The 24,691-nt window shown below is 38.1% G+C and overlaps 2 protein-coding genes across 8 annotated transcripts in view; one reads left to right on the top strand and one right to left on the bottom strand.

The window, feature by feature from the left end:
- CMSS1 (cms1 ribosomal small subunit homolog) overlaps positions 1-24,691 on the top strand; it is a 240,226-nt gene that overhangs the window by 93,744 nt on the left and 121,791 nt on the right. The window contains exon 1 of one of the 5 annotated variants that reach the window (XM_069868269.1): positions 641-697. The exons of the other annotated variants lie outside the window; for them this stretch is intronic. Within the exon in view, the coding sequence (XP_069724370.1) occupies positions 673-697 (25 nt within the window). The 5' untranslated portion in view covers positions 641-672. Of the gene's footprint in view, positions 1-640; positions 698-24,691 lie in introns of those variants that run through there. 5 annotated transcript variants of the gene reach the window in all.
- FILIP1L (filamin A interacting protein 1 like) overlaps positions 1-24,691 on the bottom strand; it is a 153,510-nt gene that overhangs the window by 89,590 nt on the left and 39,229 nt on the right. For all 3 annotated transcript variants that reach the window (XM_069868067.1, XM_069868048.1, XM_069868057.1), the window contains exon 2: positions 15,876-15,965. In XM_069868067.1, the coding sequence (XP_069724168.1) occupies positions 15,876-15,965 (90 nt within the window). The remainder of the gene's footprint in view (positions 1-15,875; positions 15,966-24,691) is intronic.

The following is a 24,691-nucleotide window of genomic DNA, read 5'->3' as shown; positions in this document are numbered from 1 at the left end:
AAGATTGAAAACAAACAAACAAAAAAACCCACACGAATTTTTTTTCAGTTTTTAGGTGTTAGGTGTCAAGATAAGACAGAATTTTTCTGTTTGGTGAATTGCACACCTACTTTTTACTGAGTGTTGGGTTGGGATTTATTTGCAACTGTACTGAAGGTTTTTACAGGCTTTTATTTTGTTTTGCAAATTATTGATCCGATCTGTTCTATATAGTCATATCTCATTTCTAACTCTTTCACATGAGAATTGTGCGCTTCTTGGGTCAATACCTGTGTGTCTGGCTTTTGCTTTCCCCTTTTCTGTTAGAGACTTACTAAATGAAATCTTACAGAGGCCAAGTTTAACATCTCCTTGTACCAAACACAGTGCAAACATACCTGCTGATATTGTCTCATTAATGGAATTCATTTTTGTGGAAGTACATGACTCTTCAGGTGGACTTTGAAGTCCAGGGGAAATTTCTTGGTATACAAGGCTCTCTAAATGCTCCATACATTTGCTTGTCTCCCAGCTGGCAGGTACGTGCTCTTCCTTCCCCAAGTGGAATGTGCTTTTTAGTAAATTGGAAACTTGCAAAAAGAGTTTTTTCTGACCTCCTGACAATATAAGTTATTGCCTAAACTTCTTTTTATGTTTTCAGCAGACCTGATGTAGCCAAAATGCTATCACTGTATGGTAACCTTACAAATATTTCAAGGTGAGTTTTGTGATATCAGGTTTTTAAAACAATCCCATTTTTATAGTGTTCCATCCCACTTCCCAAAATTCCCTGTTGCTCCCAAAATGAGAACATTTAATTGTTCTATTTTATTCATCTAAGCAGATTTAAAATGTTGTCATTGCAATATTTTTCTTCCAATGTCATTAGTGGCATGACAAGATCTCTTTATTTTAAAACTATTTTTCAAAGTGTTAAGTAGAAAAATACAAGTATAATTAAGAAATCTGTGAGAATAAAAAAGTAAAAGTAATTCACATGCTCCAATGCAATTTTTACGTCTCTGATTTAGGAATAAACTTTCCCTGCACGTATGTACATGTACGTACAAACACCACTTCACTGGTCAGTGCGTCCACCATAATATGGACTTTGCTTTCTTATGGAGGGTACTTTGACTTTGGCAAAGAAGTGCTTGTGAGGAACAGTCTTCTTGTGTGCCCTTAAACAACCTGGTAACGTGATATAAGGTCATTTTGAAAAGCAGACTATAATCATAACTCTCTGAAGAGAGTCTAATTGAAGAAATACAATGTTATAATATTATTTGCTATAATAGCTGTGGGCGAAAGAGAAGGAAGAAACCAATGATATTTCTTGTGCTTCAGTGTGTGTGTGTCTGTAATTTTTTTGGTCTTGGCACATATAGCAAATACAAAATAAGTGGTCCTTTGTAAGCTCTCAGCAAAAGAGCAGTAGTTCATGGAGTTGAAGTACCTTGCTTTTGTTTTCAATCAAAAATGTATGGTTAGTAAGAGCAAGGTTTACCTACTATATATTATATACTATAAGTTAAACTGTTAACCTTGCAGTATTTGGTTTGGATATCTAAGACTCAAATTTCTTAACGTTTTCAGCCAGCTTCGTTTCCACTTTGCTCACTTCCTTTGTCTGCTTGATGTTTGCATGGAGTGTCATACATCCATGAGTCATGAAATAGGCATCAGAGACCACAGTGAGGACTACAGAATAAAAATGTACACCTTCAAAGTGAGCATATATTAATTTTCTTCAAGGGTATTTTTGACAAGCATAGCTTTGTTGAGACATTTCTTTGTGTGGGAGTGTTCGCCTCAGTGTTGCTTTTCCCCACACATGAAAATAAACCACAGGCTTTTAAATATCCTGAGAAAAATTTCTTCAAAGAAAGATCAAAAGTCTTTATTAACGTCTGAGGAAGCTGCATAGCTGCCTGTCTTGTGAACTCATGTCTATGGAGAGCTGGCTAAGACAATCAAGATCATTATTCCATTGATTTGATCATTTGCAACCTACTCTGAGAGGAGATGCCTTGTTTGGAGAAGGAGGTGGGGGAATACAGAGACGTCCCCTAATTTTTAACAAGACAGATGTGAATAAAAACTTTTTAGAATGAACTCTTCTATTATTTTTCCCACTAAATTGTGTGGTATGCCCTACTTCAAACAATTGTCTTTAGTAGAGCATGGTCAAGAGTGCAGTATTAGAGTGAATTGATTGACATTTCAAAACACACAATTTTATCTGCTTTTGTGGCTACAGAAGTTATGTGAAATGTCCAAATATAGCTTTGGGGCTTCACAGAAATTGTAGATCTCCTTGTTTGTTTGTTTGTTTGCTAGATTGCTTTTGCTTAGATTTGTCTGAAAATCTCTTTTAATCTGTTTTTGCATCTAAGCAACATGGAAATCATATTAGCCAAGCTTTGGAAGTTTGTGAACTTCTCCCTGATCTGGAATTCCCCACCTTTAGAGGGCTTTCAGGAAAACTGATTAGTTTTTGTTCTTCTTAAGCCGTGGATTTTCTTTGTTATGCTTTTATTCATGTCTGTCCCCCTTCACGAACTGCAACTTTTATACTTCAGATCAATTCCTTGTGTTCTGTCTGGTAATGGAGAGTACTGAACTTAGAGAAGCTGTTGAGAATAGCATTTCCTTTGAAGGATTTTACTAGTTTTGCAATGCTGTCAGGAATCATCTATGAACAATGCTAGGTAGGACTTTAGGCTTGTATTTAAACCTAGGATTTTTTGTACTGGTTTGGGTTTTTACCTTTTTGCTTTGTTTTCTTGGTGCTGTTTTGTTTTATTGCTAGGTTTTTGGGTTTGGGGTTTTTTTGCTTTTTTTTGTTTGTTTTGTTGGTTTTTTTGTTTTGTTTGTTTACTGTTGTTTTAAACCATCTCCATCAATGACTATATTTAGCTACTATTTCAAAATCAGACAGTTACATTTTGGGTTTATCGTATTAGAAATGAAATCACTGAAGTCTGTTTGCTAGATTTCAGGGTTTTCTTCTAGCTGTGGACTAGATTTTCTTTATATATCCTGAGGTTTGGATCTATTACTTGCTGTGATTTGGTACTTTGTGTTCTTGTATTGGAGAAATACCGGGTTTTCCTTTGTATTCTGTAATACAGGTACGGTGTGATTTAATGTTATTTTCTCCTTGCTTTCTTTTCTTGTTAATGATGATAACCAAGTATATAACAGAAGGCCAAGATATTTTTTCTCACTGGGATAATCGGTAGTTGTACAAGAAGTCTGTTCTGGCATTATACTTATGCAACTGTGACATGTGGACAACCATGGAATATTCATCACACCACTTCCCATGCCCATGTTCTCTATATTGAATATCCAAGAGGAAAAACTGGATAAATTAGATAAATATCCAAAAACACTTTTTCACAGGAGTTAAATGTGAACAAAATCTCTCTCAGGTTTCCAGTCCTTTCACTGTAACCTTTCATGCATATTAGACCTTATTTCATAAGGAAAAGAGATTTTAGGTTTGGGATTTAATGAAAGAAATGGGGCAAATGGCATGAATTCCCTCCTTGCCTCTGAGCTAGGAACACTGACTGGCGGTGCACTGTATCCCCTTCATCAAGATCTACAGATGATGCTTGTGGGTTCCCACCAGGATTTATGATGACAAGTGACACGATTTGGGCAAGAGTGCTCTAGTGTCACAAAGTCCTCCTGAGAAATTTTGAAAACTTCTATTTCTAGGCTTTGCTGGAAGTGGAAGTCAGTGTTGCATTTGGGGTTTGAATCAAAATCTTTTTGCAACAGGAATGTGATTTTCTGCTTTTTGTTGTTTTGGAGGCATTTTCTTTAGTTTTTTTTTACTTTTATTATTATTTTTTGTTCTACTTATCTTGATTCTACCTGTTGATTTTGTGGCAGTGGGGTGTTTTTAATTATCTGGTGCGTGTTCATCTCCACACAAATGAACACAAAGGAAACGTGAGCTTCCAGGTAAATTCCCAAATCAGCTTTGTAGTTAATTTTCAGTTTTTGAAGATCTTTTTTTTCATTAAGATTGATTTTTGCCTTAAATAAGCCAAAATAAAATTATGAATTTGAGTGGTGGCTTGTAGTTTTTTATATTGTTCAAGTTAATTGGTGACTGCAGGAAAATGTGAAATGCAGAGTTTGTAAAGTAACTATACACAGTGAAATTAATTTTTTTCTGTGTTCAGATTACAGGTTTTATTAGCCACAACATTCATTATTAGTTATTATAACAGCTTACAGTTTTTAACCTTCATATCCCATAGGAATATGCCCTGTTATGATGATGTAACTTTGGAAAATGCAATAAAAATGGACTGGAAAACATAGCTTTCTAATAGGAAGTTTCTTAAAAGTTAAATTGCCTTCTCACGAAAGAAAGGAAATAGAATGGTGGTCAGTGAGCCAGATAGGTCTACCTCCTCCGAGTCCCTGGGTGTGCTTTAGTCTGCTTTTTTTTTTTCTCTTTTCCCTGTGTTTGAAGTTTGGTCTGGAGGCCATCATCTGTGCTTTGACATTGGGCAAATCGAGGAAACTTGTATATTCCTTTCATTGCTACATCAGGACCCCACAACTTTGCTGCATGAGGTTCATACATAAAGACAAGTGTTGTTGAGTTGTGGTTTCAGATGTGACTTCACCCTGGTTTTGATTATACTGTAGCTGAGCCTCTGGGGGGGAGGATGGGGGGCAGTGCATGCTCAAGAGGTCGCGTGGAGCACATGCTGTTGTTTGCTTCTCTCTTTTTTTCCCTTGTTCGCATAAAATATGGGTTTAGCCAGTTGCTAGCCCAGTGGCTAGTGTGAGTTGAGGAAAGGGATTTTGCACGCATAAACGAATGCATCTATACGAATGTTTTTCGAGGTTCTGATATTCATGAAAGTCCTCAGGGAACACCAGCGTCTGGATGCCTTCTTTTCTGTCTGTGCCCTTCTAAAGGCCTCTCTGAAAGGCCCAGTTTTAAAACACCTGTTAATCCTTTGGAAGAATGGTAAATAAAAATAAAGCAAAATCTTGATATTCCCCAGTTTAGCTGCTTGGCACCAGTTGTTCTGTGTTTTGCTGGAGCTCTGTTACATGTATGTTGGTGCTGGAGAGGGCTTGACCACCTGCTTTTATGATGGTCAGTAACGAACAGCATGGGACTAGGCAGAGGCAAGGCAGGACCCAGGGGATGCAGTAGAGACCCTTCTGTTGCCTGTTTCACCCTGCAATCACCGTGAGTAGATCTGGGTAAGAATTGTTCCCTGAGCAGCTGGTGTCATAAGTGCATTGATCTGCCAGGTTGGAGTTGCTTTTTTGGTCTCGAGTGGCAATTATAGTATGTTCCTACTGGTGTTTTCCTGGTAGCTCGGGGCAGCTCTGCAGTTTTTAGGTGTGTTAAGGAGGGCATGGCCTATGAATGTTTGCATAAAACGTGCAAGTCCTTCCTAGCAAAGTAATGAGTCATATCCTGCGGGCATAGAGGGCCTTCTTAGAGCTGCTGCTTAATAAGAATTCGCTGAAATAATTTTATCTGAAGGTTCCCATACCTTTTCTAAATGTAAATAGTGCTAATTTGGAAGTCAGCAGATTAATGCCGCTTCTGAAAATACCTGTGCACCACATCAACTGAACGTATCGTCCTAATTCTGGGTTATATGGGTACAGACATCTCTCCTAGCCATAGGTGAAAAGGCACTGCCTGATCAAACTTCTGACAGATAAGTTGGCTTTTGAACATTTGCTTAGCATTAAAAAAAAAAAAAATAATCCCAGAGCAGCCCCCTGTTTGATTTCTCAGTGGCTGTAAAGGAGTCAGTTTAACAAACAGCAGGTGTGCGTGTAGTGATTATATGTTTGCATGCGTTAATAATATTTACATTATTTTTCTAAGAGCATAATTTCAGTGAGCGAATAAATATTTAAAAAGCATTAACAGTAGAGTGGGTTTACCTTGATTAGTATGACACATAGCTCTGAATAGCTAGTTGTTCCTCTATGTGCAAGCAATCCTATTTGAGGAATGATCACAGAACCTAACATTTCTCTGACGCTAAAATGTTAAATTTTCTGCTCAAAGTTTTTGAGATAAAGGAAAGGCTTTTAAGTGAAAGACTAGGGAATCTATCCCGCATCATTTAGTACCAAATACCCAGTAAATGTCAGAGTGCATATGGTGGGACTCCGCAAGCTTTCCTCGTGCAGGTAGGTCTGTTAAACTCTGAGGGGCTGCATGTGTAAGATTACAGGGTTGGGGGCTGTATTTTGTGGCTAATGGCTAGTAAAACTCTTGAGTACATGCATTTTGTTTTAAGTATAGTCTTGCCAGGCTCAAAATGTAGCATTTTAAAGGTCTATTATTAACACAAGCATTTTCATTGATTAAGGAAACAATATAGAGACAGTAAGATGTTTTCTCGTTACTTTAAGGTTTAGATATTTTCTTGCCATATAACCTTAAAGAAGACACCTGGGGAATGGGAAGCCAAACAAAACAAATAAATTCACTGGGATAGAAGAGGGGACATTATTTTCATAATACTTCAAGCAAAACTGACTCTCCACTTTGGCTCTTAGAGTTAGAACTAAAGGGAAAATAAGTAAGAAATGCGTGTGCCTGGTAACAGTGAAGTAGATGGTTGCTCATAACAATGTTAATGACAGCAGCAATACAATTTTATCATACATGTTTGTCTTTGTTTTCTTATGTTGCATGAGCCTGAGACATACTATGTAGGCTTATCCTCAGACCATTTGCATAATGAAATTAGTTTTGTTGTAGTTTCAGCTTCATGCAAGTTAAGCTGCAGAGCTCAAACTTACCCATCTCTTTAAGGTTAGTTAGTGGCGTTTTTTTAGAATATATATGGTTCTGAGGAAATGCTCACTAAATAATGCTTAAGCATCAGGAACTGTTTCCGGTAACTGACTCAAATTGGAATAATTTTAATTTTTCTTTCCACCAATAAGCCAGAAGTATTTATTTTTGATGCTCATCAGGAAGTTTAAGTAAAATCTTTGAAAACAGCCTTTTGCTAATATATGTTCTAGTTTTAGTGTTGCTTTATTTTAACAATGATATTTACAAGTTCTTCATGTCCTGTTAGATCCCCGACTGGTTTCTTAAATGACACTGAAAATAAGAGTGATCATTCGGAAACCTGATCAACTCTACCTTGCCGCATCTACCTTGTGCATTTCAAAATGAAGTTGTTGTTAAGAGGCTGTTACAATGCACTGCATTTCTTCCGAGTCTGAACGATAAAAAAGCCTCATGGCAAATTCTAGTACTTGTAGTGTTCATACATCTCTTAAACCAACATTATCCTGAGTGATATTCTTTATCTTCTGTGATGAACAGGATTTGTCAGAGATGTGTGGAGGTTTAAGGATCTGGAGTAGATATAATGCAGTGTAGCAAGCTGAACTTGATCCTAAATGATTACAATTGTTCAGGGCCTGTAAAAATAGTTTGGAGGCTTAGTCAGAACTACAGTAATAAAGGTAGTGAGCAAGCTTTGAAAAAAAAAAAAAAATCAAGAACAGAGTCCTATGAAGTTATACAGGCCACCTGTGCAAGACGTAACCCTTTGGAGATTTAAGGCTGTCTTCCCAAGGGGCTTGTACAACACTTGTAAGAAATAGCTTTGTCCAATTTGCAGCTGCCTTGTTAAGCATGAATCCTAGGGATCTGCTCCCCAGCTTGCCAGGTACAACAAAGGCAGCAATTTCAGCTATTGTCTAACTGCTGGAGCTTGCTAAGGCTGCTTCTGTGGTACCACAGGCCCTTGTCATGCTCCACGCCCCAGAACGGGTAGCCCTGCCTGGCGCCAAGTTTGCTGCCCTGCATCTCTGCACCTGCTCACCGGTGCCCTGGGACCAGGGGGATGGCCTGGGAGGGTGAAGGGATAGGAGAATCTGTTAGGAGGGAAAAAGGGAGGAGAGAAGCCCTTGGCAAAGCACATGTATAACGGTTTGGGAAGTGGCTTGCCAGTGTTTGTGTTTAACCTTTGTTTTACGGAAACTATGCATGGAGGTTAAGCTAGACAGACCATATGGAAGCCTGTGAATAACACTGTGCTCTATTGTGGGACACAACAAAGGCTCTGATCTATTGATGTATTTAAAATATGTATATATCTTTTAAAATAAGTATATGCTTATGCGAAGTCCAGTCTGAGGGAAAAATTTAAAGGTTGAAACCATGACACCTTGTAAAAAAGGATGATTTCTTGTCCATAATCAGGTATCTTAAGATAAATGTTTACTTTTACATAGATAGGAGTGTGTGGGAAGGTTTAAACACCAGCTGTGCATACCTGCTTAGCCTAGCTGGCTGTAGGCAGTGGAGAGGAATGGGGCTATCGGAGGCCACTTCCAGAAATCCAAGACTGGATTCCTGCTCAAGAGAAGCCCTGCTTTCTCCATGCGATATAGCTGGAGCCTGCAGACTCTGGTTGGCTGAGTACCTAAGACTGGGGTATAAAACCCTTTCCTTCAGTGTTCTGTAGGCTTCCTTCCCAAGAGAATTAGTGTTGCTGCTTAAAGATATTGAATCGCTTGTTCAGTGCAACATACAACATACTAAGTTTTGTTTTGATGAAGCTTTGCAGAATTGAGCAGTAAACGAAAATTGCTAAAATAGACGGCTTATCAGCGTGTTTAATTAGGTGCTTCTGATGATAAATTTAAAAAGAAGTTCTGAGGTTCATATTGGCAACTCTTACTTAGCAAAGGTGGCTCATATGGGATCCCTCTTCATTACTCTGGGAATACTTCAGCTTAGTCTCTAGCACCGATTAGAAATCAGTGAGCAAATGTGTAAGAGGCATCTGATTTAGGACTCTGATATCCTGAGCAGTGCACATGAAGTAAATGGAAATGATTATTTTCTTACAGCATGATAATCGAGGGATGTTCAGTGAATCACTTTGCCAGAAAACTGAGCAAAGTACTTCCTTGCGCAGGCACATACCCAAACTGTAGAAGTCAGTGCCACAGGCTCTCATGGAGTCCAGGGGTATTGGTGCATTCAATAAGGAGATTCACAGAGGATTAGCTTGATTGTGGTAGTTTAGGGAGATGTTTTGGAGGCACTCTAATCCTTAAATGGCAGCTGAGGGCATGATAGGAGAAGGATCATTCTGTTGACACTCCTGTTGTTCTTTGTTCAAGTATCTGCTTTTTGGCCCCCGTGAGAAAGCTTTTGGAACTAATTCAGCCTCTGGCTTTCCTCATGCATTTATCCTGTAGCATGGGTGAGACACTATACAATTAATTCTTCAGTACCTTTTAAAGCTAGGTATTGCAAGAAAACTTATTTCACTCCACTAATTATTTACAGCAGGGAGTCAGGCTAATTTTGCCCATGTGATACTTTATATATCATAAGTTACAGCTGTCACAAGTCATTATTTCCATTGAGAATAGTGATTCATCTTTCCATGAGTCGTCAAGAGATCTCACAGTGGGAATGAAATTTTAGCTCATGTCACCATTCTGTAAAAAAAGACATATGGAGACAGGACATTATGTTTGGATACATGTGGTTTCAGTTGAACTGGGTTGTCTTTAAGAACTTTTGTCTCAGAAGTGTTTTGAGCAAATTCAGTGTTTATTTTTCCATGGCAAGCCTCAGTGTGGTAGTTGTGGAGGAAGGCGTGCACTTCAGCTTAGCCTCTCAAATTTGGCTCAGTCCTAATCGGGAAAACCAGCTTTTAATGTGATAGAAGAGTGTCTAGGAGATTTCAGGTGTGTTTTTTCCATGCTATAACTGCTGCTAGTGATGCTATCCTAGTCCATGTTTTAACTGACAATGCATTGCTGCGGTGTTCTTTTGATCTGTCTAGTAGAAATTTGCCTTGTTTTTCTCTAAACACTTGTTGGAGTGTTCTATTGGAGATGCTGCTTACATTGGAAAAGCATCCTGAGCAAGAGCTAAGCACACCATCTCTTCCTCCTGTACTACTGTAACTACATATGAAATTCTGGAAAGAACAATCATTTGCAGAAGACTATTTCAGGATCTATAAATCCAACATGTCACAAGTTACTTTGCGGTTTGGTTATATCCATGGTTGAAAATTTTTTATTTAATTTTTCACTTTGGTTGTCTTGTTAATGCTTAGTATACAAACTCGGTAGGGGAGTTTGAATGGAATTTGGAGAAATCTGAAGTCCAAATGTCACAGTTTTATAAAGAGAATAAATATGCTAATGAACAGCATCTGTATAAACTTAGGGTAACATAGTGCATATTTTCAAGTATTGTATTTCTCATGAAGAAATGTCTTATAATAATGACACCATGAAGGCTGAATCAAAGGACAATGTTTTGAGAATGCTTTGAGACTATGTACTGTGACAGGATACAGTGCTTTGACCTTTCCTTTAAGAACTTACTTTAGATGCAGTATTTGTTCCAAATTTTAGTGTTCAAGAGTCAGGACACTGACGTCCTTAAATGATTGTTCACAACATAAACCTGGATGCTGGAGAACCTCGTTTTCTAGTGCAGAGTCCTTACTATGGAAGCGATGACAGTCAGAAGAGTGCTGTGAGAATGTTTTCAATCGCCTTTATCTTTCGGTGCTTCCTGCAGCACAGTACGGCTTAGGCAATGGTTGTGGTAAGAGGCAATTAAATTGATGTAAAGACCAAGTTGATTTGACATGTTTTTTAACCAAGTGTTTATTAGTTGAAATAATCTTGGGCGGTTTTTGGCATAATTTATGTTTGAGTGGGAACTTGACTCATTGTCAGAAGTCTGTGTGTATTTGAGCATGTTAAGCTGACGTTACCAAATGGATCTGTGGGAGGCTTTTGGCTTACGTTTATGGAGTATAAACCAAAGTCCCTACCTTGCTGCCTCAAGAACCACAAAAATGTTAATAGAAGTCAGAGATGCAAGAGAAAAATATATTCCATTTACTCTGTCAACTTGCCAGTACTAACTTTTTCCTTGGGTTGCTTTCCACTATTTTGTTCCATCTACTTTGAGGTATCGCAAGGGATGAGACTTCCTCTGCGTTCCTTTGGAAATTATTTTGCTGTCCTCATAAGACTTTATGAAGCTTTTCCATCATTTCTATTTCCTGGTCTTTAGATTTCCAGAGCAGAACTTGCACCCAAACTGTCAGGGGTTGCTGTGCTGTTAGCTTTGGCAAAATTATTTAGGCTTCCTTCTTGCTGCTCTCTGCTGTTGTTCAACTGAGTGAACCAGGGAACATTTTTATGCCTCAAACTATGAGTGTCTTAGGATAGGTATTCTGATACTCCCTGCTGAAGTGTGCTGTGAACGTTTTAAATCAGCCCGCATATATCAGGTGAAGCAGTTAGTTTCTTTTATTTTATTTTATTTTATTTTGTTTCTCTCAGGCTGGCTTTTCTGCGCAAAGTTGGTTTCTCTTAGATCTTCCTAACCGCTTTCCCTTATTCTCCTCTCCAAGACCCCTTCCTCTTTTAACAGTAAGGAATTTCTGCATGTACCTGTTCTAAGGCCTATGAAAAGGCTAATTGTAGGCACTTAAAGATAGATTAAGATGAAGATAAAGATAAGTAAGTAAAAGCTAAAATTAATGATTTAAACTGCTTGTCAGACTAGACTGTTCTCCCCACTTCACCAAAGATAGTTTGTCCTTAAAGAACATGTTACTTGTATTTCAACAGTTAGGTGCCAATGTGTACAGAACACAAGACAAACTAATTTGAGTTGTTGTTTGAGCCTGGAGGAACAGGGTAGTTTTTGCAGTTGTTTCAAAATCCAAAGTAGTTCCAGCCTATTATAATTTTAGTTCCCTCTTTTTAATTTTTTTTAATTTTATATATATAAAAAACTAAATATATATTTACAATAATCATTATAGCTATGAGAAAAAGAAGGAAATTGAGGGTGCATGTAAATAACAGTATATATATTTTAATTTTTGGTTTTGGGAAATAGTTTCCTGATTCCTGAAATTTATTAAGTGTTTGCCCTCTGAATTAGGAATGTAAGCTAATAGAAACTGCAAGACATTGATTTTCTGGGTGCACCCTTGTGCTAAAACAACAATGACAGAATTACTGGTAAATGTATAACACTCAGAAGTTGGTTCTTTTAGGTTCCTGGACCTGGAAAGGCAGGACGGTTTGACCATTGCTGAAGGTTTCTGTGGCTTTTTCTTACTAAGTGAATTCTCAGTACCTGTTCAGAAATTCAGTTGAGAAGAAGGCACCTGACAACTTAAAAATGCTGGATAGAAGCTCTGGAAATCTTATGCTGTACATCCCCTGTCACCTATGTTCTCTGCCAGCTTGCCTGTAGATCTTTTTCCTTTGTCATCTCATTGGCCATAGCCTTTCCTTTCCTTTGTCCTCTCTAAGCTATAGCCATATTATCTATGGCTTAGAGAGAAAGGAGGGGCAATGTCTATGAAAATGGACTATTTCCCCTATTTAGCTAGAGATAAGACTTTTGCCTAGTTCTTAGCAGAGCTTTGTCAACTCCTGTACCTTCTTGAGGCAGAGCTACTGCTTGTGTGTTTCAGATGACAGAAATAGCTGAATACAGTGTTATTCCTTACTTTTGCTTTTTCATAAACCTGAGTTTTGACCCAAAATTTTTCTATCTATTACAATATTGCCCTAAAATGTATGTAATGATGTGTTCATTTGAGAATTCTTTGGGAACAGCCGTTTTTCTTTGCCCAAGTTCGTCTGTCTCTTCCCTACACTAAATAACGTATTCAAAAATCTGGCAAAAAATAAGCAATAATCCCTCGTCCAATTAGTGAGATGCTACATAATTATATCAGCTTAAAGGAAGTATGCTGTAGCCATCTTGCTACTTATCTGTAGCCCTTTAGGCCTTCAAATGAGGTATCGTAACATGCTGCATGCATCCAATGTTTTTGTTTATGGCTTGGGGAGAAAAAACAACTGGTTTCATCTCGCCTCTGTTACCCCAAGTTCAGCTTTCAGATCTTTCCCATTAGTTGTCCGTGACTACAGAATCAGGGGATTTTATAAAGGTGCTGCTAGTTTCATATTGCTCCATGTCAGGCTACAAGTCATCCAAAAAGCCAGACTGTCCTTTGCCAGATACAGTTGGGACTTTGAGGCAACCTTGTAGTTTGACACTGAGATCTGGCTAGTTTGCAAGAAAGGGGACAGGAAAAGGTCTTCTACTGACAATGATGATGCCTGATTGGTATTAACCATTTCTTTAGTTTGGAGAAGCATAACATTTATTGCAGCACATCTCAGTACAGTGTTATGAGGCTGTAACTTGATTCTTGAGTCAGGGGAAGTGGTTAGAAATCACTTACTTTCGTGTTTGTATTTTGTTTGGGCTTTACTGTAGGCAAGCTAATCTCTAATTTCTTCTAAGATCTAATTTCTTCTGTGTTGACTCATTTCTTAGCCTTTAGCTTGAGTTATTGTACACAATAAGGTACACAGTGTCAACTTCTTTTTGTCAAATTGCCATTTGGAAGGAAGTGCAGGTGGTTGCCCTGCAGACCTGCACACACACGTATAACCTATTATATGTGGGTACGCCCTAGCTCAGGTGGGAACCAGAGCACCTAAAGGTATACAGAGATTTTGTTTTGCCAGACAAAATTGCTTTTGTGAAAGGTATATTTTTAAAAAAATTTCTTTTTTTCAAGTTGAGTTTGTAAATACTTTTTTAGATCTGATATGCACTCTGAAGTGTTATAGGATGGTAACAGATGAGCTAAGTTGGTTGCTGCCACATACCTGGGAAGTGTGACCAGTACACAGCCTAAGGAGGAATGCTGCTCTTTTAAAACTGTGCCAGTCTTAATATTGTAACTAAATCACGGTTTGAATCAGAAAATCATCACAGTATCCTTGATACAAGGTGTAAGCTAAGTTCACTGTACGTAAAGGGGGAGAGTGTGTGCAACACCTGTGAATGCATAGTGGAAAAGGAAAGTGAGAAGCTGTGGAAATCGTGTAACTAGTCAAGACATCTGTGTCACACGATCATAGTCTTTGTCTCTCATCAGTGTCATAACTGAGCCTTCTTAAAACATACTTTGCACTCCCGGTTGCTCTCACAGCCTTTTCTGCTACTTGAGTTGGAGAGACTGTGGTGTGCTGCGGAGCTGTGCTCCTTGTGCCCTCAACAGCTCTTACACAGTGTGTCAAAAAGCAACAGAGTTTAGTTTGGCAATGCGTTAAGTCTGTGTCATCCTAAAGCTTTTCAAATGGAAAGTGTGGCCGTGCAGTCCAGTGAACTGATCAGGAGTTAAGTTTGCACAATGAGTAAAACTTTTTAATCTATTAAAAAAAAAATTAACATGTTAACTTCTATACGAGTAGAACTTCTATGCCACATATCATGTCTGCGTCACTATGGCTCTGTCTGTCTTCCCACAGCCAATATAACATGGGTGCAGATTTTGGCTCATTTAATGGAAATGTGTGCATGATTGATACAGTTCCAATTTTTGCTACTGAAAGATTCAGTCCTACACATAGCTCTTGCTAGCAATTGTGCAAATACAGCTTCATAAATGAATAAAAATGTTTCTGACGGTCTACCTGACCTGAGACAGCTTGTTTTAAAATGTGAAAATTCAAAGTGCTCTGTGCTCCCTGTACAGGTTTAATTCAATTTTATTGGTCCTACTGAGCAACTGGACAATTTTATTAGCTGAGGGTTAGCCAAGTGTGTCTGTGTGGGAGAATGCTGATAAACCTTACTATTTTAAATCTGGCAATCTGTCTGCTATTTTTCAAGGACAATGTCTCTCTTCTGCATAAATGATGTTGTCTTGCTTCCCCAGCTCGCTTTGGGCCAGGCTGCTGCAAAGGCGGTGACGCTTCTCGGTTTCACATCACATAGCCCATTCATGATCCTTCTTGGTTTTGCTCACCTGAAAATCTTAAGTCTTTTATTTCCTTCAGTTAAGCATTTTGAAACTGCTCAGTGGATTGCATCCTGTGCTTCCTGAAGCGTCATTATTCTTCCAGTGTTCTGCAAGACTGCATTTCTGGTTTTGGTAAGGTGGATAAGGAGTTAAAAGCTTGTGCAGTTTCAAAGACATGCCCAACAGCTGCTGCAAAGTACCTCTGCAATCCTAGCTGACCTCACTCTTGTCAGACAACAGTGATAATATCCAAAAACGGGGGCAAGACAGGAAGTGTTTCAGGAAAGTATGCATTTCATGCAAAGACATCAGAAATGCGCTCTTTCCCTGGGCCATTTATCATAAGATCGATATTAAGTTAAATGGAATGGTGAAATTCCAGAATGTGTTTACAGAAACATTATTTCAGTCCAAAAAAAACCCCATTGCTTGTGGTAGTGTGCAAATGACAAAAGCAGCTGAGTTAATCACTGTATGTATTTAGTATGACGACATTGCTGGCAATATGAACCTACTTTTAAAACATCTGGAGGATTCACATACTGTTTTTTGCAAATTTTGTTTACTATTTTTAAGGGGGACCTTTGACTTGTGAAGGTGGTACGGGAGAAATACGAATCTATTTACAGAACATTTATACATTTACTTTACGTTCTAAGAGAGTTCCTTAGTAACCAGAACAATGGTCCCCCTTTTTCCCTCTGCATTCTATGACTTAAAGTTTAAAAGAATTGGATAAATAAAGCAATGCCCACTGTGTGTAAGACGTGCAAGAAATTTTTGCCGAGGAAGTAGAAATGTTTTGTTGTTGTTTTGTTTTTTGGGTTGTTTTTTTTTTTTTTTTTTTTAAGATTTAATCCTTCCATTTGTCATTCTATGAAGTTATCTGCAAGAAATGTTATATATGTACAGATTCCTATTATCTTCATCTTATTGAAAAGTTCATATATGAGAAATGAGGTTTTATTTTGTTTTTCAGTAGCACCCACATGAAAACATACAAATAAAAATAACTCCTACCAGTTCAGAGCTTTTCTGCTGATAGTTAGGGATATTTTCCCTAAGTTTTCTCTTATTTGTGTCCGGAATTCTCTCTCTTGTAGTATGAATCTGCAATAAAATTCAAAAGTTGATTATGATTTTCATGGTTTTAACAAATGTAAGTAAATATTGCTTGAGAGATTTCTTGTTACTTCAGAGGTGCTTATTTCAGCATTAGCATGGTGAATTTATATCAAGTAACTTACTAAAGATTAGATACAGTAAAGATTCTACCATTCAAAAGGTTGCACATAAATAATATGTTCTTCTGATTAACTGCAATGAAGTCTAGCGGATGCCTGTAAGAATATTAAAATTAAGCACAGATATTTCATCTCTGGTATTTATTTCATTTAAAGATTTGTTTCCTCTGTGCTGTTTTTCATTATTCTCCTGTAGTTCCAAAAATATTCTTTTGTGCTGGTAAATAGCGAGCAAATTCTAACTGCTACAACTTACATAAAGATCTTAGTTATTGGGAATTCACTGGCTCATGAAGCTAGGTCACTGATCTTGAAGGACCCTTTGAGAACTGCAGCCCATAGCCAGGCAGCAATGGGAAGGTAAAGAATGCTGTTGTATTGATGTTGAATGGTGTACTAGCAACATTTTTTCTTTTTTTATGGAGAGTGACCAAGGAGCTCAGGTGAAGTGCAATAGAAGATGATGGCAGGCTACTGGAAGGAAGACCCGAGTGTAGCTGAACTCGGCCTTCCCACATGCTGAGGAATGAAATGAGTATGATCTGTGTTTTTAGAAGATGATCCAAGGATGTAACAGAAGACTAAGGGAAGGGAAAGTGGATTATTTGGATGCAGGAAGGCATTTTTTGTTGTCAGCTGGTAGCAACTCATTTAGTACACAGAAAGTGGGTTCAATGTGAGTTGTATTTTCAATTTGCCTGCTGTTTCTGGGAGTTATTGCCAAGAATGAAACCCACATAATGCATTTCTAGTATTAAACCATCTATTACTGATAGATAATGACAAAGTAGAGGGAGAAGGCACTAGTTAGTCTGGGTTAGCTCATGTCTTCTGGATAACTTTTCTGAACTCATTAGATTTCCAGACTTCTACCGGGCTATGTTGGTTTCCCAGTGCTTTTGGGCATGATGAATTTTCTCATGTCCCATGTCTATGTCAAGTAATCTTAAGTACTGCTATAATAGTCTTGCTCATACTTTTTCAAGTAATGTGCCATTTGATCACTTTGTTACTTGATCGCTATTGGATATTTTAATAAGGTAATAAATACTGTAATGCCTGCAATAACAACTCTTAACAAAAGCAGCATTTTGGAGTTTTTAGAACTATAGATGCCCTGTGTTCTTGCTTAGATTTTATGGAGTTTTGCTTTTTGACATAACAGGTGCTAGATTTTGGATTTGTAGTGGCTTTCTGGTTTAAGCTTCTAATTTTTGATGATGGACCATGGCATTTGGTCTCTAAAGTCAAAAAGGGCTAACCTTTTGAGAAGCTTTCTGGAACTACTAAATAGTTACTGACGAAGTCACAGGAGAGAGATTAAACCAGAATCCTTTTTTACCAATTGTTGGTTAAAACAGTTTGACTCTATTAGTAAAATTTCTGTCAAATGCTGTGTACGTATGCACCTTACAAAATCATCTAGCGATGTAAGATATGGGAAAGGATGTTGATCCATCAGTCTCTCTCCTTCACTTTTAAAGTTGATTTATCACAAAGCATTTAAATAACTTGATTTCTTGTAACAATGAAGTGAAATGTGTTATTTAAGTTTTTTGGTTTATTTTTCTTCCAAGTGTGTTGGATTAGATTCGGTACTAACAAGATGTATGTAAAGAGATTATGTGTTTCTGCTTCAAAGAAGAGGTGGGGGAAAAAAAAATCTTTTCTTGATTTTTCAGTGTAGCACAATTAGATACTTCATGTTATTTTTTGTCTTTAGTCAGAGTGGGGGGTGATAAAGCAGTAACAGATATTAATTGGTGCACTTGTTGAGGCCAACAACTTGGAGATTTTACTGTATTGGACAAGGAAATGATTGCAGGATCATAGGGAATTCTTGCTAGAATTCAGCCCTCCAAGCTGGTAGAAACCAAACTTTTTACATAGCTTTTACAAATCCTTAAGTCATATGATGATAATGAATCTTGACACATTGTGATAGTATTCTGTTTAAGAACCAAACAGTTCTTTGCTATTTTAAGTCATTCTTTGAGTAATGGTTTGCAGCAAGTTTAACTTTTGGCTTTCTGTTGCTTCTCTGGCAACTGTAGAGAGGTCTGTTCCATGTCTCATCCCTGTCCAAAATGTGGAGGGTTTCTTTTCTGTTCCGTTCATAATTCCTGCCAGCTCTGTGACTGTCCATTTTTATCTCAGTGTATTCTAGTCTTTCTCCTTCATCTTTAGGCATCCAGCTGAAAGACTCATGTAGGCACTTACCTCTCCAACATGTATGTAGGAGAATTTGACACCTAATCTGAAAGAAAGTAAAACATGTGTTGTGACTGTTCCCTTCAAAGGCAGAATATCAAAGAAAACAGCATTTTACTGCTTGAAAAGCTCTGTTTGACAATCTGTGGATTGTTAATGAAGAAAGTAGAGCTTCTTAATTGTTTTTTTTTTTAAATCAAAACTAAGGAATTGATATTTTTGACACATTAATTTTTTAACCTTTTTATTACTGAGTTATTTAAGGTGGATAATTGAGTGAAGGTCTGGATTGGATGGGTTGAAGGTGTCGATTTTGGGAGCAATTACATGTTATTATTCTTTGGTAGTAGTTGTACAAACCATCGTTTTCTTACTATGGTTCTACCTTCACTTTTAAGAAAGCTGTTTGCATTTTACCAGTGGCAGTTTGGTAGGAAGTGTTTATACTCTGCTCTGGCTCACTACTCTTAATTTAGAAGGTACAGCTTGATGCTTCTGAGCCCATTTTTGCTCTTCTAGAAGGGGATAGTGATGCTGCCTTGATTTAGTAGGGTGCCTTTCTGGCTGCGAGGTGAAAGAGCAGGTAGAGCCTTCTTTTTCATGGTCCCAAGAGAACTTGAATACAAACTGCATGAAGGCCTAAAATCTCTTAAGGAGATTTTGGGCAATCCTGTTGGGATTTGATTCTGTGACTGAATCATTTCAGCCTGTTTTTGAACCCTTGTCACACTATTGCTATATCCTATTGTTATAGTATTGCATTTCTCTGGAGTCTCTATAGCCGTTGTCTGTTTTGTTTGTTTGTTTTTCCTCAGTAGGGATAGATTTTTGAGTTGGCAGAAGGTATCAAATTCGGTTCCCACCACAAGAAAACTGTGCATTTGCATGGGGCACATAACAGCCATGCAAGTTGCACTGCACGCTTCCTCGGGGAAAGTGCAGCTTTCTGGGAGAGGTATTCATGCTGTGTGTTCCCTTTCCAGGAGACTCGCTGCAGGAGACTCACATGCTTAATGTGCAGCATTAAGTGGCTTGGGGATGCTCCTTCTGCTCGCCTTTCTACAGCCGGTGCTGGCAGAGTGCATGTGCATGTTACTTCCAAGTTGTCAGTGAATTTTTGAGACCCTTTCTAGATGTGGATACAGAAGGAAATGGTGTGGCAGAGCAAGGAATAGCGAAAGATCTCTAAGGACCATATACGTGCTGGGGCATATTCAAGACTGGAAAGCTCGTTTTACCCTTTTGTGTGCGCAAAGAGGCACACACAGTCTGACCCCATGGGACAGATCCAGTATGTGTTTCTGGGAGCCTTGGCTTTCTGCTGAGCGTGTGGGTCATTTGGAATAGACTGACAGCTTTCTTGGAGGGGAACAAGGTCAGTTTAAAATTCTTAGGTGTACTATGTAATGCAAGCTATTGGCAGATTTGGAAGATATCCTTGAAAATTGCTGGATAAGTCTGAAATGTGTTTGTTTTGAAAGCCACCATCAGGTTAAGCATAAACTGTGAGCCTGGTTTACGCTTCTCAGGGCAAGGGAAGATGGAATTTATCATTTATCACATTTTCCCCAGGGTGCTCATATACACTACAGAATATACATTAAGCTCTTGGCATTATATCTGTATATCTTCCCTTGTTTTCAGAAGGCCTTAAACTAAAAAAGAACAAACCAGACACCCTCACTCCTAAAATAAACCAAAGTTGTGAAACTGTCCTTTACACCTTTGCTGAATGAAGCACAAACGGATCACTTGCCAACCTATCATTTTCTGGCAAACCTTATTTAGCTACGCGGGGACTCTTCTGAGAGATTTTTCACTGTTGCCCACGCAGTCTTTAGCTGACCTTCAAAAAACTTATGGGAAAGGGAATAGTTGTAGGGCAGATTAGTGCCTCTTTCAGATTTGAGAATACTGGTGTTTTTCTGCATATGACATTGAATAACTATCCTAAACCAATTAGGTTTTGCTTCTCTCAGTGTTGGCTTTAAAACAAAAAGCAGGGAAGGGACATGGCCATTTATGTAAGTTGATAAAACCTTGAGAACATCTTAATTCAGATTTTAATGACAGATTTAGACCTACTGTCATGGCACGACAGAGCAGCTGTTGTATTTTCTTTGTTATTTGGCATTCCACTAATATTTTGTTGTGTTGTCTTAAAATTTTAAAATGAAATTGCCAATATATGTTACTTGTAATATTGAGAAAGGGATACCATGAATAATCAGTAAGAACAAAACAATTAGCAGCTTTTAATTGAGCTGACACATTTAGGTAGTTGTAGCTCTCGTGCAGCCATTGTAGGCGGTCAAAGACAAAGGAGAAAAGGAGGAGATGAAAAGCAAAGTCAGAAAAAACTGTTTTAATTTCTAGAGCTTTGGAAAGTAGTTCTGCAACTCTGTGGTTTAAAGTCATGAAACTAAGAAATCAATTTGGCAGTTCACAGGATTGACGCTAAGATAAAATGGGAGGAAAGTGAGGGAAAAGGGAGTGTTCTGTGGGAAGGGAGCATTAACAAAATAGGCAACCTACTTTGGGAAACTTGGAAGCAGATGAAGCCATGAGAATCTGAACAACACCTCATAAGCAGTGGGATTTCTATATGCTGAGAGACTTCAGCACACGTTTACTGAGGATGCTCCTCTGACAATTGCTATTGTGAAATGGCTTTTGTGGACTTTTGTTTAATGCAGCCTTTGCAACTACTTGTAACGCTTGTGTGTTTTGGGTGATAATTTTCTTTGCTTCAAGAAACCTAAGCATAATTTCATTCTGCTTTTAAAGTAGTCAGCAGTTTTTTATTTGCTTCAGAGTGAATGGAAGCAATCTGCCCTTCCTTCAAATGATCATTACTTTTTTGAGATGTTTAAAGTGATATAGCCGTATTGAGTATTTTAAACAGTAGCCACATTTATTCAAGTGACTGCTGTCAAACTAGAGTAATAATTTTAAAAATAAATTGTGAAATTTTCTTTTTTCTCTTGTCCCCAGTATTTCCCCTTGTCCTTAATTTAGTGGAGTGATTGAGATGCCTGGCTTGGGCATGAATCTTTCCTAACAGTACACTTTGTACTCGTTGTGTAATTGATTCACAACTGTACGCTATAAAATATGTTTAAAAACAGCTAATGTGGAAATTACGTAACTGTGAAAACTTCAAAAGAAAATTTTCCTCTTTGCTTTGTTTAGGTACATGTTTGGGCTGGTTCTTTATCCGTGCGCTCTTGCATATCGTTTGTATTTATACTCAGTAACTGGTTCATCAGGAACTTTTAATGCAGTATGCAATCTCATGGTGGGAGGATATCTTTCTTTTGGTTTTAGTTTTTCTTTTTCCCAGTTTTCTTCTAGGATGTGGTTCAAAGTAAAATGAAATTTAGCTTGGCTTTTCCTTTTTTGACTTGCCAAAGTGTTTGTTCTGTTAGTATTGCTCTGCTGCCTGTAAATCAGACATTCTTCTTGGGCTGCGTCAGATTACTAATGACATGATTAATGCAGGAAGGGTAGAGATGGATGACGTAGTGGCTCATGCAAAGTTTACCTGAGAATTATCTGTAGCTCTCTACTGTTTAGTGTCTGTGTGAGTCATGGCCTGAAGCCCTGCCATTCCCTGTTCTTCAGCTGGGCAAGATCACACTTACCTCATTCTATGTATGCATTTCTCCCTTTCCTGCCAGATCTGATTAGAAGCACTTTTGTTTTAAACCCTTATGTTTATGAAACACTAAATACACTTTTTACAGATAGCTGACTATAATGCTAAATGAAAATCACCTTTAGATGTTTGTGGTCCAGGCAGCTTTAGAAGCTTTCTCTGTCCTTACGTGCATTCTGATTTTTATCATCTAAGGTCTTTTTCATGTTCATGGGTTTAGCAGTGATAGTGCTATGACATTAGTAAGCTTTGCAACAGGACCATGAGTAAGTTGCTGTCTGTCAGTAAGGCCTCTTGTTTTTCTCTAGTGTATTTGCACAGCTTACAAAATACAAATGAGTTTATTGTTCTGTTTCCAACTTGTTGAAACTTCTTTGGGCTGCAGGGACAATTGTTACAGCCACATTCAGTCCACCTATTGATTTTTTTATGGAGTAGCTGGGAAATTGATCTTACTGATCAAGGAAACAGTGCACAAGGCTTCTGATACACTTGGAAGTCTTGGTCATTCCGTTACTGAGGGCTGGCTGACTGGACCTCTTTTGTACTTGAAGATCAACATTTGTTCTGTTCTTTCTGTATGTGTCCTTTAAGTACAGGTTCCTTGTATGGTGTATCGATGTTCCACTAAACTTTCTAGTTTGTGGGCTGTCAAATGCTCTGAAGTCTTTCTTAAGAGAAGAGAATGAAGACAATGTAGAATTTGCAAGAAATGCTGATTAATTTTTCAAGATTCCTTTGTTTTCTCTGTAAAACTGTCAGGAAATCTTTTTGGCATCCTTCAGGACTTCAGCTTTCCTCATCTAAAACAGTCTCCTTTTATGTGTTTGTGCTGCTCAATTTGAATGATCTTGTGCAAAAAGTGCTTTAAGTTTAACAGTGGAAGGTTATGCTGAAAACAAGCTATCATTTTCCAGCCAGCTCATATCTCACAACCTGCCAAAGACTGTATCAGGAACACCATGTGTGGGAAAAAGTTCTAAAATGATAGACAGAAAAATGTCTTGTGGGAAACCTAAAATGCTGTGAGACTTGTTCTAATAATAAAGAATGTTTTTACAAGCGCAGCATCATCCCCCTTTACTTTCTGACATTTTCAAAAATTAAAGCATGAGACCATAACATTTGTGTAGAATGTAAACAACCTCAATACTTAGATAAGTGACATTTCTTGGAAATAACATTCCCGTAGGAGGAAAGAATGGTCAAAGTGAATAATTAGCCAGAAAAAATCCCAACCCAACTTATTTCTGTTAAGGCGTATCTCTTGGCTAATTTTAATAAATGCTATACTGATGCCTGAGCTAAAATGTTATACGTGCTTCCTAATTACATTTTGCAAACACATCTCAAAGGAAAACAAACTCATCCTGTGATCTGCTAGTCTCAAAAGGTGCACAGATGAGTAAGATCTTAATGGAAATATATAATTAAAAAATATTTTTAAACAATCAAGTTCTCTACTGCAACGTGCAACACCTTTTGTTGTGTATGTCACAGTATATGCTAATGGTGTTAGTGATTGTGATTACACAGATGCCTGAATGGGAGTGGCAAAAGTTTTTTTTCCAGCTTAGTGTTGTCTGTATTTCATTGTGCTGCTTTTTAAAGAAACTGTTTACATGAAAATGTAACATGGACTTTATTCAGTGAGTCACTGCTTAAGCAAAAATCAAGCGGATTGTTTGACACGTGCCTTTATGTAAGCTGTGTATCTAGAATCTCGTCTTTCAGCTTGACCAGTGAAATGGTGTTTCTGGCTTTTGTTTTCTTCTGGCTAAGTAGCTAGTGCCTTGGCTGTAGAACTGAATTTTTTCTTTTTTTCCTAAACCCTTCTTTTGCGCTTTTAGCTAGCAAATGAATGAAACGAAGTTTACAAGTTCCTTTTTCAAAATTCAAAGGCACAGAATGAAGAACTGGATAAAGAAATAGTCTATAAACAACTTCTGTAAAACCTGTGCCTACAGTTCTCCTGCAGGTTTATGAGGCAGGATGTTACCCACCTTCCAGTTCATGTCAAGTTGTACTTGTCTCTGGCTGCTCCAAGCAGCCAACAGTCTGTGGAAAAAGAGGGAGAGAGAAAGGGCTCTTATGTGGCTCCTTGGCTCAGACCTGCAAGTCCAGTGGAAGCTCTGATTGAGGAAGGGCCGAAACAGAGGAAAGAGATGTTAGCAGCAGTGTCCTGGCTCAGGTGTCCTTGTGACAAGTGTACCAAGCCAAAAGAACTAAGTGGGTTAAATGACCAGAACTGTAGTGCATGGGCTTAGTTATTGGACAATTCCAATCTAGATTTGCCTAAGGATTAATGTGACTTTGGCACATGCTTTTCTTTGGCTGGCATTTGTAGTGTGTTGTTAAGCTTTGGATGGCTTGTCTGATAGCACTGCAGGTTGACGTTTGTTGTTGTGTGCAGCTAGGTAGCTTTCTCCCGATGTTTTATGTGGTCTTTTTGGTACTTCAGTAGTTTTTATCTTGCATTTGGCCAAAGATTAACATGCGTAGGGGAGTACAAAAGGCCAACATTAGAGTTGTACGTGTTCAGAAAGAGCCCTGTAGTCTCCAAAACAGTGAAGAGTTAGTATTTTTTTTTTTTTACTGTGCATGCCTTCTTGCTGTGAGCTTTGCTGGTATTGAAAAAAAAGATGCTTGGGTTCATTAGTCATAACAGGACCACAGGAAGCTTACAGCAAACTCTTTAAACTGAGTCTTGGCACCTTATCTTC

Source organism: Phaenicophaeus curvirostris, chromosome 1 (genome assembly GCF_032191515.1).
Source record: "Phaenicophaeus curvirostris isolate KB17595 chromosome 1, BPBGC_Pcur_1.0, whole genome shotgun sequence".
NCBI lineage: Eukaryota > Metazoa > Chordata > Aves > Cuculiformes > Cuculidae > Phaenicophaeus > Phaenicophaeus curvirostris.
This window is presented reverse-complemented; position numbering and strand designations above follow the sequence as displayed.